Below are 18,862 nucleotides of genomic sequence, written 5' to 3'. Positions count from 1 at the left end.
GGAAGTAGTGATACACAGCACATGAGGTAGTGATTGAAAGACTGATGTGGGTATGATGAGACACCGAACACACGGAGCCTCTTCTTGAAAGAAATAAATAATATACAGCAGCAAGGATGTCTCACCAGGTTAGAGTTGGATCTTAATGTTATACAATTTATTCATGGCCTGTTATGCCAGGATTGTGTTGCTACAATGGCATAAGTGTGCACAGAGCAACTAACTATGCTTCTGAATTTCTACAACCATGTCCTGTGTCCTTGAATTGGACATCAATCCAAAATCTTACATAGCACTCCCCCTCGAATGGATGCAATCTGGGTAAGGCATGTAACATGATGATGTTTGTATAATTTATTTAATTAGAAGCACTAGCTCCCTATGGGAGCCTCCAGGGTGGTCGTGTTATTATATTTATGATTATTAATACCATAGCAGAGTACCCACCCCTATGGGCAATCTTGTTCCAAGTGTGCAACATGTTCTTCTGACAGATCCCTTTATTTGGGTTGGGTTTCGGCAACAGACTCCCAAATTGTCCCAAATCCTGTCCCCGCAAATCCCTGTCCCAAATTGTCCCAAATTGTCACAATCACTCCCAAAAATAAAATTAACCCTGGTTATGTATATGAAGCGAAAACGATAGTACTGCTTATATGCGTATATAATACATTGTGGTTATATAGCTCGGATAATTCCAATTGCACTCACCCTCCTCCAAAGGAATGAAATGCCAAAATGGACGATTTCGTTTTCAAAACTTGATGGAATAAAATGAAACTTGCACATGCCCAACTTCATGGTGTATGTCTTTATGTATGGTGTACGTCAAAACTTTCCAACTTCATTTATCTCAAAGTTTCAGCTTCCTAGGTCAAAGCCTCTCTGAGGATTAGATAATAAATATATACGTACATGCGTATGCTTGCTCCATTATACATAGATGTCATAGACATATCTGGCACTTGGGGCAGTGGAGGTCCAGGAATGTGCTGGACCCTTCGATTTTCAGGAAAATAAACAAAAACACACTATTTTACCTTCAAGGACAATCCCATTAAATGTCATTTTGAGTACCCGTTTTAATGGCATGTGCTTTGTGAAATTTAAGTTACAGAAATTAAACTTATCCTTTTGGGAAAAAAAGGTTTTGTAAGTTTTTTTTTATTGAGTACAGTACTGTATAAACAAAATAATTTTGTGACATGCATTTTAAGGGTAAAGTGAAGTGAATGAACATTAGTACATCTTAAAAATGATTACCATTGTCATACACATTTGCATCATATTACTAATCAATATTCCAGTGAAATAATTATCAAAAGTGTCACATATAAGTTTATATTTATAATAACTAAACAAAAGTCTAACCCAGTTGTGAGTTTATCAAAGCTTCCACAAACGTGCCAAATCAAGTTCTTCATAAATGATGAGTAGCATAAATTCGAAAATGCAAGGCTTTGAAGGCTATCAATATTGAAGGAAGATGAACTTCTTAAAGAAGACCGAGGCAATAAAACATTGGAATACCAGACTTTGTCAAGGCTCGTGTTTGTCTGAGTCAGCAGACAATTCAAACAATAGGTTTTATCAACTGAAGGTTGACATATGTGTACCAACTGCCACGGGAACTAAAGTAATGCTGACATTTCAGGCGTTAACCTTTCCTCTTGCTCTGACAAAGGCCTAATGCCTGAAATGTCAGCTTTACCTTGCATCCCATGCCAGTTAGCACACCTTTGTCATTCTCCATTTGATAAAGCCTATCAATAAAAAACATTGTTGACTGATTGAATTATTTTGCTATAGTTTGGCCACTACTGATCAGAGCCTGTTGCGTTGCTTGGAGCTATTGGAGGAAAACTTGTGGGTCAGCATGCTCAGGAGCTAAACATAGAGGTTAGCAGTGACCCTTTTAGAAATAAAGAGAACTTCGTCTTGTGCAGATTTAGTGCATTGTAATCTAATTATGAATCGAGACGCTGGCGGGCATAAGCATGGAAGCAGTTATCTGAGTTTCAGTTGATATGAAGATGTAGATACAAACTTTGAAAATTTGATAAACACTTGAAGCAGAGGTTGCCAAACAGTCACTCCCCTTGCGATACTGGCTCAATGGCATGCTGTTTTCTTCACTCCCAAGGACTCGGATTAGGCAGGAATGCTGGGCTTTTGCAGGGTTTGGACAGACCTGGGTTTCAATATTCCCTTTGCTTTGAACCGCCATTTGTATACAAGACTGTCTTGATAGCAGTCAGTGGAATGGTCCAAACCTGAGGTTTGCTAATTTCTTGTGTACAAACCACACCCACTGCTTTTTTTAATGTGTGCCTCTTTGGAATTCATAAAAGCTCAAATTTCAGCATCACTTACAAATCCAATTGATAAAGAAAAGAACAGTGATGAACACGATGAGCTGCAATGACACGGGAGACCTCGATTTTGACGGCACATGACACGTGTATTTAATGATCTCTACACGTTGAAATGACTTTTGACCCACGTCACTACTAGCTAGCAGAATCGAAATGTAACAATTGTGCCAGAAGTCATTTGCCAGCATGACTAAAAATGTTCATTATCATTTTCTTGTGCTATTCCACGAAATAAAATGTAAATTGTTTCATAATACATATAGTTATCAATTTCCATAATCAGAAAAACTTTTGAAAAGACATGCTACATAATCCGTTTAATTTAACAGTGCATTGAGGCACAACTTCAGTACATGGTAATGTGGCATCCAAAGCACAAGTGCAATACAGGTTCGTAAAAGTCTGAATGCAATAGCTCAAGAGCCATTCGTGGTTTTCGTCAGATCCAAAAGCTGTTAGGCACTGGGTCACTTTCTTTATGACTTTCTGAGAAATTTCTGGTCCATAAAGCGCTATTCGTAGAGCTACAGAATAACTCCTTGCAGGATATTATTCATGCTGATTTTAGTTGCATAACATACCTAGATCATAAACATTAACAACAATAACAAGAATTACCTCCACAACCGAAGGTGGATGTAGGTTAAGTTTTCGCCTCTGTCTGTCTGTCTGTCTGTTTGTCTGTCTGTCTGTTTGTGAGTATGATATTTCAAAAAGTTGCGATGGATTTCGACGAAACTTGGTGAAGAGGTTGGGTGTGTGACAAGGACGAAATGATTAGATTTTGGTGAAAAATCTGGATCTGGATCCGATAATCTTTCAAGTAATTCTTCACCATTGAGTGATGGGGCTAAAAAAAAAAAAAGACATATAACATATCTCAAAAAGTTATGGTCGGATTAGGATGAAACTGTGTGAACAAGTTGGGTGTGTCACAAAAAGAATCATTCGATTTTGGTGAAGATCCGGATTCAGATCCAATAATTTTTTAAGTGATTCTTCACCATTGAGTGATAGGACAAAAAACGATATATAGCATGATATTTCAAAAACTCGTGGATGGATTATGACAAAACTAGGTGGATGAGTTGGGTAGGTTAAAAAACAAGCCGATTGGATTTTGGTTTAGGTTCAGGTCCAGATGCAGATCCAACCTATCGAGTGGCCTAAACTGTTCAGCTTGGTGGATGTGTGTGATCTTCTGATTGGAGTGCAGTTCTATTTTTACTTTGTATCATCATTATTGGCCAATAACTGTTATTTGGATTTCTGCTTCTGAGCAGTCCATTTTTAGATTTGATCCCCAGAAAAACGATGTCGATCATGTGAAAACTGGCATCTGGTGCAGTGTCAGCAAGGTGTGCTCATTGTCGAGCACACCATATTTTGGGAAGAATGTTGTTTGGCTGTCATTCTTGCAGTGTGTATGTTATAGATCCTCCACCTTCCCTCCCTCTTCATTTGCGAATAGCTTTTTCAAAAGTAGGTTTTTGGGCTGATACCCATGCCGACTTTCAAAGTCCCTATATGTACCAAGTGTGTACCCTATTTACACTTTTCTTAATCTACAAGGCATTTCCTCGACTAGCACAGTCAGCCTCTGTCTATGCTGTAGCCAAGATGTGTTTGCATTGTCTTTGGTCTCCATATTGTCTGGCATATTACAACACTGCATCACTGCATTATTGACACTGCAACATTGCATTCAAATCCTCAGTTATATACTATCAGCTACATCGGCAAAGGCTATCTTGTTATAATGACTAGTTCCTTATCTACAAAACACTGCAAGGCCTCCATAACAATTTTTGGTTCCACGGTTATCCATATTTTTGTGAACCTGTAAAAAACAGGAGCTGATAAGGTGTTAACACCTTTCTGGCCAACATAATGTGCAAAGGTCAAAAAAGGCCACATTTGATGGAATGCTGAGGCATTAAACTCTGTGTTGTGGTTTTCATGATAAACCATTCATTCACTAATTCATGATACAAACGCCACCTCGATTGTCTTTGGTTACAGAATTATTGCTCTTGTTGAGAACAAGGAATTAGTTATACCTGCACTCATGGGATGCTACCAATCAGTGCAAACTCTATCGATATAATATTTAATTCTATCATTTTTGAATCTTTAACTTAAGGCAGATGTTCGTTAAAAACGTGACAATCCTGAGTAATGACCGATAAAGTGACCATTTTAGTCATTGGTCTTATAAATCTATCAATATGAGTGCCGTTGCTATATTGTGTGAAAAGCAAGTGAACGCTATGCCTTTTCAATGTTAACGCAACAACATTGATATCATCATGCACGTCATGTGAGTCTGGCTTTTAAGCCTGGCTGTTCCAGCAAGCCTGTTGGGAAAATTTGAAAATTCATTCTGGGGTTCACACACAATTCGGATGAGTGGAGACTGGTAAGGTTGTGAGAGTGGAGCAAACTGCCTAACTGCATCAGCAGCCACAACAGGTTTTGTGTGGTGAGCTTCCAATGGATGATCGTATTACTCTTGGTGTTATGACAAAGGAAACCATATTGTAGTTTTTATTGGCAAATATTTGACTGCCAGGCTCATCAGGCACACAAAGCAGCTGATGGAAGAACAAGAAGAAGACCTGTGCTTCAAGGTACTACGAACCCTTCGCGAGATGATGGCCATGAACTGGACCTTTGGCGAGAAGGTATGCTTTTTTGTTTCAGTGGCATTTCCAAATCCTCAGTTATATACTATCAGCTGCAGTTTTGATAAATGTGAAAAATTAGAGGCACAATGTTCACTACTCACTGAAAACAGGTTTTAAATATAATTTTGTATCAACTCTAATTCATAGATGTGAGATGTAGATGGTACAGTTATAAATGATCTTCATTTAATAACACGGAGCACCATATGCAAGATGCAATTTTAAAACTCCTGAGTTGCTTTTTGTGTTTTGTGGTTGTTTTTGACCTAATCAGCTTCTGGATGGTAGTGTCGGATGTTTTGGCAGAACATTTGGTTGTTACCTATCCATTCTCAACCAAACCTGGCAGGAGGACTGAGGGTCACCTGATGGAGGTTGTAGCAAGTTCATTTGCCCCCATCCCCAAATAGTAGGGTCAATATACGAAAAAAACTCACCGAACCCCAAATAAATTGATACAAAAGGTTTTTCAATGGATTCTGGTACCATTGGGCATGCTAAATAACATACTAAAAATCTAGTAACATCTGACTTCCGGAAAGGGGTCATTTTCAAGATGGCCGCCGGGAGCTTAAAATGGCCATATCTCAATTATTATTCAACCTAGAAAGGTGGTTTTGGTGTCTAACCCTAAGTTTTAGGGCCCAAGGAATCCAATTGAATCAATAAAATTACCATCAGTTAATTATTTATTGACGAGTCCAAGATGGCATCCCAAGGTGACATCCTGATCCACTAAAATGGCTCTGTCGAATAGTAGTCAACCTAGAGAGATTTTTTCAGTGTGTATACCTAGGTTTAAGGCACCCAGGAAATCATCAAAATTACTTAAATAAGCACAAAGTAATCAGGTAAGCCAGGTTTACCAGCCCATAAGGCATGTGTTGTCTTATACAGTTAGTCGCTATTCATCGTCATCCTCCGACTCCTCTGGAAGAAACTTATGTGGATTGTCACATTCTTCAAGTTGGCACGGTCCACAGGCAGTAGTATATGGTAGTCCATATCGTCTACAAGAGCAGCGGAGTGTCTTGCAGGCAGTGGAGCAGTTACAATGAATGACCTTCAAGAGACTGTCTGGAGCATTACAAGTGTACATTTCTTTTGGAAATGTCTAAAAAAATATGGATTTTGTTTATGCATACATGTACCAAATAATATACTTATTCCTTTTGAGATGAAAATAAATTGTTTGTCAGATTTTTCAGTCTCCCCCCCCCCAATATAAAATAGTCTGTCCCTTGCCATAACCTCTCAAGCTTTGTACAAACCTTTGTCTGTAATGATCACTGAATACTGTGGACTGGAGTCACAGTTGGCAGTGGTGTAGACACATTACACTCTTATCTCCAATCTGAAACACACACTTGGTTCATTAGCTGGTGAGTCGGGGGATGACTATGAATAGCGACTAACTGGATAAGACAACAAATGCCTAATGGGCTGGTAAACCTGGCTTACTGAATTACCTGATTACTTTGTGCTTATTTAAGTAATTTTCATGATTTCCTGGGTGCCTTAAACCTAGGTATACACACTGAAAAAATCTCTCTAGGTTGACTACTATTCGACAGAGCCATTTTAGTGGATCAGGATGTCACCTTGGGATGCCATCTTGGACTTGTCAATAAATAATTAACTGATGGTAATTTTATTGATTCAATTGGATTCCTTGGGCCCTAAAACCTAGGGTTAGACAGCAAAACCACCTTTCTAGGTTGAATAATAATTGAGATATGGCCATTTTAAGCTCCCGGCGGCCATCTTGGACGCCATCTTGGAAATGACCCCTTTCCGGAAGTCAGATGTTACTAGATTTTTAGTATGTTATTTAGCATGCCCAATGGTACCAGAATCCATTGAAAAACCTTTTGTATCAATGTTTTGGGGGTTCAACCATATATTGACCCCTCTAAAAGGGGTTTTCTGCCCTAGGTGAAGTCTGTATTTAGGAGTATATCTGTGTTAAGATAGCTAATCGTGGCATTTTCAAAGGCTGCTTCTAATAACAAAAGTAACAAGAAAGAACAATCAGAGATTGCAAATCCTCGCCAGGACGTATTTTCAGTGGTTTTTAAGGCTTTTGTGTTAAAACAAATATGGCGGCCGAACCACGTGACCAATGACATCATCCTTTTTTTCTTTCTCCACCAATTTATCCCGAGACGATGCTCAAGAAATTTCATCTTGACCGGATGACGTTTTGTACATGTCGAATTATGACATCATAATGGAGGCACCTATGACATCAGCATTAACATATGTTATTCCACATGGAGAGCTCTTTACAATGAGCCATTTTTTCTATGCAGCGCATTCAGATACAGAGGTGATTTTTTTTGGTTTTTCCAAGATGGCGGCCGAACCACGTGACCGATGACATCATTTTTTTTTTCCCCACCAATTTATCCCTAGATGCCGCTCAAGAAATTTCATCTTGATCGGATTAAGTTTTGTACTTGTCAAATTATGACGTCATAATGGAGACGCCTGTGACATAATGATTGACATATTTTATTCCCCATGCAGAGTTCTTTACAATGAGCCATGTCTCAATTTTTTTATGCAGCGCTTTCGAAGATATAGAGATGCAAAGTTTTTCGGTTTTTCCAAGATGGCGGCCATACCACGTGACGTATGACGTCATAATTATAATTTAAAAATTCTACAGATGGAGTTGCACCTATGGTGAACATTTCCTGTCAATCGGACCAACGGTTGCAGAGAAAATCATATTTATTCTGTGCGTACAAACAAACAAACAGACAAACAAACAAACGGACTCAAATGCAATATCCTCCTCTCCTCGTGTGAGGGTAACTAGAACGGCACTCTGTAGAGATCCAGGCTGAACAGTTTGTGGTTTGTATCCATTGATAGGAGTGTCGTTGACGCTGAAGGGAAAGGTGTATGCTGCATGTGTGAGAAGTGTTATGATTTATGGGAGCGAGACATGGGTAATGAACGTAGAGCAGCAACGAAGGCTGGAAAGGGTGGAAATGCGAATGGTTCGGTGGATGTGCGGAGTATCGTTGAGAGAGAGGAAGACAAATGATGAATTGCGAAAGATGATGGGAATAGAGCCTGTGATTGATGCTGTGAAGAGGAACAGGTTGAGATGGTTTGGTCATGTGTTGAGGAAGGATGAAAGTGACTGGTTGAGAAGAGTGATGGAAATGAATGTAGAAGGAAGTATAGGACGGGGAAGAGCGGGAAAGACCTGGCTCAAGGTGGTGGAAGAAGAAATGTGGGAAAAGGGGTTAACAAGGGGAGATGCAGAAAATAGGGCAAAATGGAGAAGATTGTCATGGGGACCGCAAGGCTAACCCCCACTCTAGCAGGGAAAATGGCCTTAAAATGCCTGTTGTTGTTTGTTGTATCCATTGATAGGCCGGATTTGGAGTCAGGCCTGACGCAAAAGCTAATTGGCTTGTTCTTGTCGCTGTAATCTATTGTAATCTACTCTAATCTATATACCCCAAGAGAGGATAATAACACGACACTTCTTGGCACTTCCATAGGGAGTGGGTGTACTTGTCTTGTAAAGATGCTGTGTGCAAAAAGAAAATGAAAGAGACATTGCTCTTTGATGTTTTGCAATTAAATGTTTTTCACATTCTCATAACCAAAGAGAAGATGCTTTACCAAAGCTGCTTCTGAAAACTGTTATCACCTTTTTTAACCACAAGGGATAAGTGCCTCACCAATTCATCCCTAATTTGCAAAAAGTGATTTGAACATTATTCACCAATATTCTGAATCCTTTGTTGTTACAAATCCATTGATATTGTCCTGACATAGTGGGCATCCAAAGAATGTGTGTCCATAGCAACTGACAATGTCCTGGTGCACACTGTGATGTTGGTGTGTTAGTTTCTGACCAAGCATATATTTTCATTTATAAACCATCCACATTATTGGATTTTGTTCTGTGTTACTTTCCTCACTACTAAACTGCACTGAAATGGAAGTATTTCATCATGTGCCAAATATTATTCAACTCCTGGGACTGGTCAATAAATAATGCTTCCAGATGTTACAGGATCAAGTGAGTTAATTCAGGAGTGAAGTACGTTCTGCATTTTTGAGGGTTCAGATGTTATTAGTCTGTACATATTATTCACTTTCATGATATGACCAGTCATACCTTTTAGTCATGTGCTTATGATCCATTTAGCTCCATTTAGACATTGTAAGATCCTTTATAACCCTTGTATTGGGCTCCTATAGATCTTTACACACTTTAGACTGCTTGGACTTCTTGACCTTTTCGACCTTTCAACCCATTAGATTCTCTTTAGACACTGTGACTCTTTAGACCATTTAGACTTGTTAGAACGCTTTAGAACCTAACTACTATTGGAAATACCCTTTTTATAAATAGCCGAGGCTCGTGAAAGAGCTAACACTAGTACACTGAACGGATCAGGATACAACAGGACAAAAGAAAAAGTTTAGAAAGGTGGGAAACACCAACAACAGAGCAGACGGCCAAGATATAGAGGGAGGCAGACAAACAATGGGTGTGGGGACGAATGTGGGTGGGTCAGGAGAAGATGCATAGGGTGGACAAGATGGATACAGAAGAAAACTCTCAAGAGGGAAAACTGGAAATTCAGGAGGTGGGATTGGGTTGGGTGGAGGGGGGGGGTAACGAAGGTAGAAAATATCATCGTTTTGGATTGGGAATGATTTGAGATGGTGGTGAACAGCTGTCTTGAAGACCTGGAGGGAAGAATGACATTGAAGAGAATGTGGATGTTTGTTTCACAGGTTGGAGAAAAGAGGAATGAGTGAGAAGGTGAGCAGTGATCCTGGATTTAGGTAGTTTCATCAGAAGGGGTTGATGGTGGACTGGGTGTGCCCTGCAGAAACTTGAGGATGGAGGGGGAGGGGAAAAGCATTTAAAGAGCAGAGGGTGCAAGACCATAAAGGAAGTTATAGAAGACAGAGAGAGACCAGTGACCTGTCTGCCATGGCATAGTGATAGATCAATCGACTCAGCTTCGTCATGGTCGATTAAAATAATCTTAAAGGCCTTGGTTTCCACGGCATCAAGCTGAGCAAGGTGTGAGGCAGGGGAGCCAGCCTCAAGGGGAGAGCAGTACTCCATCAAGCTGCGAACGAAGGCCTTGTAGGTGGATAGGCAATCAGGAGTGCCAAAGAAGAACATTGTATGACAGAGGATGCCCAGTCGGCGGCTGGCTTTGGAAGTCAACTTTTAAATGTGGTTTGCCCAGGAAAGATTATGGCTGATAGTGAGACCCAGGAGTTTGAATGACTGAACCTCCTCAAGATGGTTGTTAAGAAAGTAGATAGGAGGGTTTGCCAGATGGTCTTTTTAGAGAGAGATAGTGAGCGTGTGAGATTTGTCAGGATTGAAAGACATATTCCAAGTCTTTGACCAGCTTGTGATTTTTTTCAAGGTCTGAAGAGAGGGAAGAGGCTGCTGCCTGCCTGTCTGAATAATGAGGAATGTAAATCTTTCGTCTTTACATCTTTAGGCCCCAATAAAGTCATAAAAACCCTTTGAAACATCTAGGCCCTTAAGACCTTCACACCCTTTTCATCCCTTAGGCACTTTAGACCTGTATGCCCGTTAGACCCCTTTAATGCACACCACACAAACATTTATAGTCTCATTGCAATAATGCAATATGCAGACTACACTTTTTTCAGCAAGTAATGTGCAATCTCCATCCACTTGGAGAATTTGTAATGCAAGTAATGTACTCTGTTAGTTTGAACAGAATTTGCATATTTGGTCACTGAATTGTTTCACCAATCAAAATCTAGAAGTGTATTGTTTAATTGGATTTCACAAGTATTGGGCGATGCATGACATCTTTCTTGTTGTTTGTGTCCGCACATATTGTGCCAACGTAGTCCACAATTTTTACACGTCTTTTTTTCAACCGTGTACCTGTATAAAGTATGTACAATTACAATGCGAGTACGTCTGGATGAGGGAATTGGGGAGGGGGGATGGGTGGAATCTCCTCTTGCAGCCATGCTAGCAATAATTATAGGCAACCAGGCCTCTGCAGCATTTTTATATATGATCCGAAGCATGCTGGGATGTTATTTGCTTAATGAACACATGGCCACACCTGTGTGGAAGCCGTTTCTTGGTCTCCCTCATATACCCAGATGTTTCCTTTTTTTTGTCCACTACCTGTAGTTGTGACTTCTAATACCCCCCCCCCCCCCCTCACACCAGGAGCGGCACTATGCAATACACATTTATATTCAGAATTTATGTGCTCCCCACCACAATCCCCAGGGGCAATTAAATTTATTATCACCTAAAATCTTCCTGTACACACTCCTAGTACAACCACCAGTTTTAAACTCGCTAATAATACCCCCCTCCAGGGGTGAAATATGGTGTTATTGAAGCACTTGCACTATGCCATGTCTATTGTTGTTTCTCACCATAAATACCCCCTCCCTTCGGCAGGGGTCAGTGTTTAAACCATTTGCACTGTGCCACAGGAGAAAATTGCAAGTCGACTTCACACCCTCTCAGAGGGTGGTATTTTGTGCTCATCACCTGACCTTGGGTACCCCCAGCATGTATGCAAAATATGGTAGAGATTGACCCAACCGTTTTTAACTCAACTGGACTATGTCCAGCTGAGTTTTTGTCGACACCCAGTGTCCGTCGTCCGTCGTCTGTCTGTCTGTCTCTGTCTGTCTGTCGTCTGTAAACAATTCGACGTCTATGCTCTAAAAGTCACAAATATTGATTAAATTTGATGAAACTTGTTATGCAGCATCTTTAAGACATAAACCAGTTTGGGATTGCATTTTGGCGTTGCACGGCCAAAAATGGGCGCGGCAGGGTGGCCATATTGAAAGATCAATCATCTATTGAAATATTCAACATATCTTGATTCAATACCATACATGTATATTGTTTGACCAAGTCTTTCTAAATAAATTCAAGTCTGAAATCTGAGCAAAGTAATTGTAGTTTTACTTTTCATGCCTCACTTAAAACTTAATTTTTTCTCGTTTCCTGTTTAAACATGAGATACCTTCAACGTTACTGTACCTCTTTAGCACATATAAACTATATAGTTTGTGGTTCTATTATGCATATTCTAACCATATTGATATAGACCAGTTGAGTTCAGGTTCCCTGGAACCTCTAGTTCAATTGTAAAATGATTATACGTACACAGAGATAATTGCCTTATTTTATATAATGTAGGAGGATTCCGTCAAGCGATTTAGGAATGCATAAAAGTCTAACACACAAACAAACAGGCACTTCTCTCAATTATTCATTGTTTGATTTAGTCATGGGGTTTTTGATTTGCTAAAGCATGAACTAATAACTGAAGAATACTTCATTTAATTTGCAATAGCTATCTCAATAATTTAAGTTGCTATGTTTGGGTGTTGCATCAATGAGTAAATGTCTTTTCGAGGGGATGTTGGGTGGATTTCCCTTTATGTGAGCATTAACTTGTGGGTGTTAGACATCCCACAGTAGCTTAAAAATACAGTAGGCATTGTGTACCAGCACCTTGGCCAAAATCTAAATCCATGCTTTAATCTACATTAATTGGCTTTGCATCAGCCTCATAGCCGCACCCTTAGAAATTATGCTAAACCGCATTCAGGTGTTGCATATGCATGAATGAATGATTGGGAAGTGGATTTCGAAAAATGGAGGAGAGAAGAAGTTGGGAATGACGTTTGGTGGATAAATATGGAAGTTAGCTTGTTACAAAGTTGGCCATTCTTACTTGCTAGAGAATTCAGCTCTATTGACCAGTCTTTTCCAATCTCTGGTTTAAACTGTGTTGTCCATTCTTTCCTCCCTTTCACATGCTACCCTTCAAGGCATTTGAAGTATTTTTTTTTAAATACATGGTCGAAGGTTCGTAAATCGTAATGGAGCTGACACACACACACACGGACATACTGACGAGCCAAACACTTAACACAGCCTGACATACTGACGGACATACTGACGAGCCAAACACTGAGCTTAAAGGAAGTGTCGCCACTGCCGTCACTTCCTGGGATGCTCTGGATACCAGCGACGTCATAACAATGGTGCCGCCTTTCTCACCACACTCATAGTACATGGTGTTATGTAGAATTATTATATGTAAGTGCAAAATTTGCTACACTAGTGGAACCAATGTTTTTTTGCATCTATATACCCTTGGCAACAAGACCTGAGTTGGTTCCATTTTTTTCAATGGCGTCTTCGTCCCTAACCCCAAGCCAAGTAGAAGTCCACGCTATGAAAACTTTCAACTTGGTCAGTATCAAGATAAAGTTGTTAATGCAACACAGCAAGACTTTGCATGGCTACTTTCACGGTATTCACAGAGGCACCATGAAGAGACATCAGACGGTATACCAGTTTGGTCAGCATACAATTCTCGTGTGTGCACTCCAGAAGAGAACAAGACACCCAACCTTGATCAAGATCACACAATGCCTATCATTAAGGCACCAGCTCATGAGTGGACAACACTGGTGACAGTTCTTGAGAAGCTTTCGTACCTCAATAGTGTTGTGTGTCCAGAAAACACTGGAACGATCTTAGTTACATTTGACGTGGATCTTTACAAGAGGGCCCTAAAGTTAGAATATCTTCATGACCAATATGCTGGGAAATGGATGGTATGCCCTGGTGGTTTCCACACTGTCTTGTGTGCACTAAGGTGCCTTGGGAGGACTGTTGAGTACAGCGGGCTTGATGAAGCTTGGAGCAAGGATCTGTACAGCACTGTGACAGTAAATCAGATACTCAATGGGAATCACCACAATCGTGCTGTTCAAGCTCATGAGCTCACATTAGAGGTATTCTTTGATCTCTGGCTTTCAGAATTTCTGAAAGAGAAGCCTGCAGTTGTAGAAGCTCTATCTGCCTGTATGGATAACTTGATAGAAGCAAACAAGAAAGAGGTAGGCATTCAGGAAGCCCATCACCAACTTCGAATGGAGATTGAACATCTAAACTTGGAAAAGCAGCTGAGTGATTTTGACAGGAGCCACAGTAAATTCCCAATGTATCAATGGGCACGAATGTACATGAGGCAAATGTTGGCGCTGATTAACTTCACACGTTCACTGAAGCAGCCAGATTTCTTCCTGTACTTGGCGTCTCTAGAAAATTTGTGCATATACTTCTTCAGCTACAACCCACTAGATTATGCTCAAAACAAGTTGTTAACCAAAGATATTTCTCAAAAAACGTCTGTTAACTGGATATAAGTGTTCTGGTGGATTTTCTGTACAAGGAATGACAAAAATGCCAGAAAAAATGGTTAATCAAAGTGTTTTATGTGAAAAGATACATACAAAATTGCAAAAAATGGCGGCCATTTTGAAAGTCAAAATGGCCGCCATAGACGCCATTGAAAAAAATGGAACCAACTCAGGTCTTGTTGCCTAGGGTATAAGGATTCAAAAAAACATTGGTTCCACTAGTGTAGCAAATTTTGCACTACAATGACACAATCCCTGTGACACTGGTGCCGCACCACCATCCCTAACATAAGCATAACGCATAAGACGCAACATCCCTGGTGTTGGGCTAGCGGCTAGGGTGCCGGCTTAGGATCCTAGGATCCTGGGTTCGAATCTCGGTCGATCGCCGAATTAATGCCAGGGGGGTTGACTCAGCCTGTCATCCTTCCGAGGTCGGCTAATTGAGTACCAGTTCACTGGTAATTCCCTGTTTGTCGTTGAAGGCGGCAAAAAGGGTTGGCGTCAGGAAGGGCATCCGGCCGTAAAACATTGCTTCAAAAAGGGGACCAAAAAAACAACAACTACCACGGTCCCCGAAAAGGCCAACCCCCGCTTTGCGGGAAAAAATGGCCTCTAAACGGTGTTTTTTTTTGTTTTTTTTGGTAATAACACAATCCCTGGTGTTGGGCTAGCGGCTAGGGTGCCGGCTTAGGATCCTAGGATCCTGGGTTCGAATCCCGGTCGATCGCTGAATTAACGCCAGGGGGGTTGACTCAGCCTGTCATCCTTCCGAGGTCGGCTAATTGAGTACCAGTTCACTGGTAATTCCCTGTTTGTCGTTAAAGGTGGCAAAAAAGGGTTGGCGTCAGGAAGGGCATCCGGCCGTAAAACATTGCTTCAAAAAGGGGACCGAAAAACGACAACAACCGCGGTTCCCGAAAAAGGCCAACCCCCGCTTTGCGGGGAAAAATGGCCTCTAAAGGTGGTTATTTTTTATTTATTTAATGACACAACACCATGTACTATCAGCGGGGCATTTCCTCAGGAGGAATTTCTTCCTCCCCATGGATGGGGATTGTTCATGCTCTATCCTTTTAAATGCTGAATGTTAAGCAAGGATTAACCCTCAGAGGCAGGATTCAAAAATCCAAAATCCTACACCAATGCATTTTAATTACTTATTATGATTATGTGTAATATGTATAATATGTGTGATGTGTGATGTGTAATATGTGTAATGTGTGATGGGTAATGGGTAATGTGTAATGTGTGTCATGGGTAATGTGTAATGGGTAATGTGTAATGAAGGTTTTACCTCGAACCTGAATGAAATATTTTTATATTTATTCCATGGAGTTATTTGTAACCAAGTTATAGGAGCATAAAAGAAGGCTCATGCAAAGAAAACAAGCGTTACGCCTAGGTCCCCCGTCGGTGAAGTGATGTGAGTTGACAAAGTGGAAGACGCAAGGTGGCCATCTTGGATTTTGACGTGGCGACCCAATTTTCAATGGTGTTCTCCCTTATGCGTAGATACACCCACGCCCCAGATTAGAAGTTAGTTCGTTTATTTTTCAAGATATTTCACTTACAAGGTTCAGACATATATATGGTGGCGGCCATCTTGGATTTTGACGTGGCGACCCAATTTTCAATTGTGTTCTTCCTTATGCCTAGATACACCCACACACCAGATTAGAAGTTGGTACTGCGCTTATTTTTCAAGATATTCCGCTCACAAGGTTCAGACATACATGGCGGCGGCCATCTTGGATTTTGACGTGGCGACCCAATTTTCAATAGCGTTCTTCCTTATGCGTAGATACATCCACACACCAGATTAGAAGTTAGCAGTTCGTTTATTTTTCAAGATATTTCGCTCACAAGGTTCAGACATATATATGGTGGCTGCCATCTTGGATTTTGACGTAGCGACCTAATCTTCAATGGCGTTCTTCCTTAGACCTTATGCCTAGATACACCCACACACCAGATTAGAAGTTGGTACTTCGCTTATTTTTCAAGATATTCCGCTCACAAGGTTCAGACATACATGGCGTCAGACATACATGGCGGCGGCCATCTTGGATTTTGACGTGGGTTTCACCCACACACCAAATTAGAATTTGGTCCTTCGCTTACGCACGCATGCACAGACGGACACACGGACGGAGGGGAAAACCATAGTCCCCCTTTCGTTCCGCGGTGCGACGGGGGACAATAATTATATAACATGGTTATTACACAAGAAAAATTTATGCATTAGTGTTATGCCTGCATATGCCTGCATATGCCTGCATATGCCTGCATTCGTGTTATGAGTGAAGAATGAAGATTTTCCCATGATTCTGAATGAAATTTTTATTAATTTATGTCACTGAATTATGTGTAACTAAATGAAAATCGATGTAAATGAGGCTCGTGCAAAAAAAAATAATTATACAACATAGTTATCGCAAAAAAAACAACCTTGCGGGCCCCCGAGGCCCCAGCACTGCATCTAAGGGTGGATGAGTTGGGATCAGATGAGTGAAGCAGCATGTACCATTTTTTAAGTCTTTGGTATGACTCGAACCAGTCCATTCCGAATGGGTGTTTTTTAGGAGACACCATCTCCTTACTGAATGGCCTTTGGCTCCCTACGGGAGTTCATCCGCCCTTTGTCTGGTGTTGTTTTTGGTCCTGGCAGGGTGTCACAGTCACTAGCAAAGCCAGTGAGGAGTCTCCGTTTAGTCACCGACAACCCGACCATGTGGCAGGTAGCACTGGGTTACATGTTACCAGTATCAGTCCCAAAAGATTGGACAGGTTGGGTGTGTGTCAAGGACGAATTCATTCTATTTTGGTGAACATCTGCATGCGGATATGATAATTGTTTTTAATTTTTATGTGATTCATTACCATTGAGAGATGGAGCCAAAATGATATATAGGACGATATTTCAAAAAGTTGTTGACGGATTATGACAAACCTTGGTGGATTGAATTGGGTAGGTGACAATAACAAGCCACTTAGATCTAGGTTCAGGTCCAGATCAAATCCGGCCTATCAGTGGGATCAAAAACCGAAACTGTTCAGCCTGGCGGAGGTATGCACTTTACCGAGTGCCCATGCTAGTATATTTTATCACGTCTCAATCTTACTAGAATTCACCAAGTGTCCATCCGTCCGTCCATTCCCAGGTACCGCAAAAACGGCTGAACCGATCGCAACAAAATTTTGGGTGGGTAATCCTGGGACCCCCTGGAATAAAATAGGCTATATCGTTTTTCCAATTTCAGCTTTGGTCTCCAGCATTTTCAGGTTTGGACTCCCGCCTAACGTTATTGTCCAGGGTACCGCAAAAACATATGTTGTTGGACATATGTTGTGTGCAGGAGACAAGATGGAAGGGAAGTGGTGTGAGAATGGTGAAGGGTAGGCAGGGACAGAAATACAAGTTTGTGTGGCAAGGGTGCCCAGAAGGCGTGAATGGTGTTGGTGTCCTGTTTTCTGAGGAGTTTGTAGACAGTGTGGTGAGTGTGACTAGAGTGAGTGAAAGGTTGATGATGGTGAAAATGATGATTGGAAAGCTCTTGGTGAACGTCATCTCGGGATATGCTCCGCAGGTTGGTCGGAGCGATGAAGAGAAGGACAAGTTCTGGTGTGCAATAGAGAAGCTGATGGAAAACGTGAAAGATGAGAAAGTTGTTGTGGTAGGAGGAGACCTAAATGGACATGTGGGAAGGAGTATGGACGGTTTTGAGGGAGTTCATGGGGGTCACGGATATGGTGTGAGAAATGGAGAAGGTGAAAGGATTTTGGAGTTTGCTGATGGAGCTGATTTGTTGATTTGTAATACTCAGTTCCAGAAAGAGGATAATAAGCTTGTTACATACACGTCAGGTGGGTCGACAACAACCGTTGACTACCTGATGGTGTGTAGGCGAGATAGTGTGTAGGCCTCTTTCTGGAGGGGCACCTCCGGGACACAAAGGTGATCGCGGGGAGGAGGCTGTTTCACAGCACCACTTGGTTGTCTACGACATTAAGGGTGAAAGCTGCGAGGAGAGCTCGGCGGGTGAAGTACCAACCGAGAATGAAGGTGTGGAGGTTGAAATAGGTGACAGTGAGGGAGGCATTAAAAGAGAGGCTGAGTATGGTAGAGTATGATGTGGTCGAGCTTGAAAGTGGTTGGGTGTCAATGAAAGATAGTCTGTTGGGAGCAGTTGGTGAGGTATGTGGATGGACAAAAGGACAAAAGGCACTCCGAAACATGGTGGTGGGATGATGAAGTTGGAAAGAAGATTGACGAGAAGAGGAAGAAGTTTGAAGGAGTGGCAGAAGGCGAAGGGTATGGGGGCAGAAAAGGCAGAGCATGAAAGTTATAAAGCAGCCAAGAAGGCTGCAAAGAAAGAGGTAGCAAAGGCGCAGGAGGCATGTAGGAAAATGTTCTGAGAATGCTTGGATTTGGAAGAGGGTCAGAGAGCGGTATTCAGGATTGCAAATCAGATAGCGAAAGAGAGGTGTGATGTGATGGGGGTGAGTTGCTTGAAGGATGAAGTGGGACAAATCGTTGTGGACCCAGATGGAATTAAAGGA

The 18,862-nt window shown here is 41.3% G+C and overlaps 1 protein-coding gene across 1 annotated transcript in view; it reads left to right on the top strand.

The window, feature by feature from the left end:
- LOC137439429 (inositol 1,4,5-trisphosphate-gated calcium channel ITPR1) overlaps positions 1 to 18,862 on the top strand; it is a 371,962-nt gene that overhangs the window by 228,101 nt on the left and 124,999 nt on the right. Inside the window, exon 37 of the mRNA XM_078767929.1 lies at positions 4,948 to 5,059. Coding sequence (XP_078624055.1) covers positions 4,948 to 5,059 — 112 coding nt within the window. The remainder of the gene's footprint in view (positions 1 to 4,947; positions 5,060 to 18,862) is intronic.

This window comes from Myxine glutinosa, chromosome 1 (assembly GCF_964187855.1).
Source record: "Myxine glutinosa chromosome 1, kmMyxGlut1.1, whole genome shotgun sequence".
Lineage (NCBI taxonomy): Eukaryota > Metazoa > Chordata > Myxini > Myxiniformes > Myxinidae > Myxine > Myxine glutinosa.
This window is presented reverse-complemented; position numbering and strand designations above follow the sequence as displayed.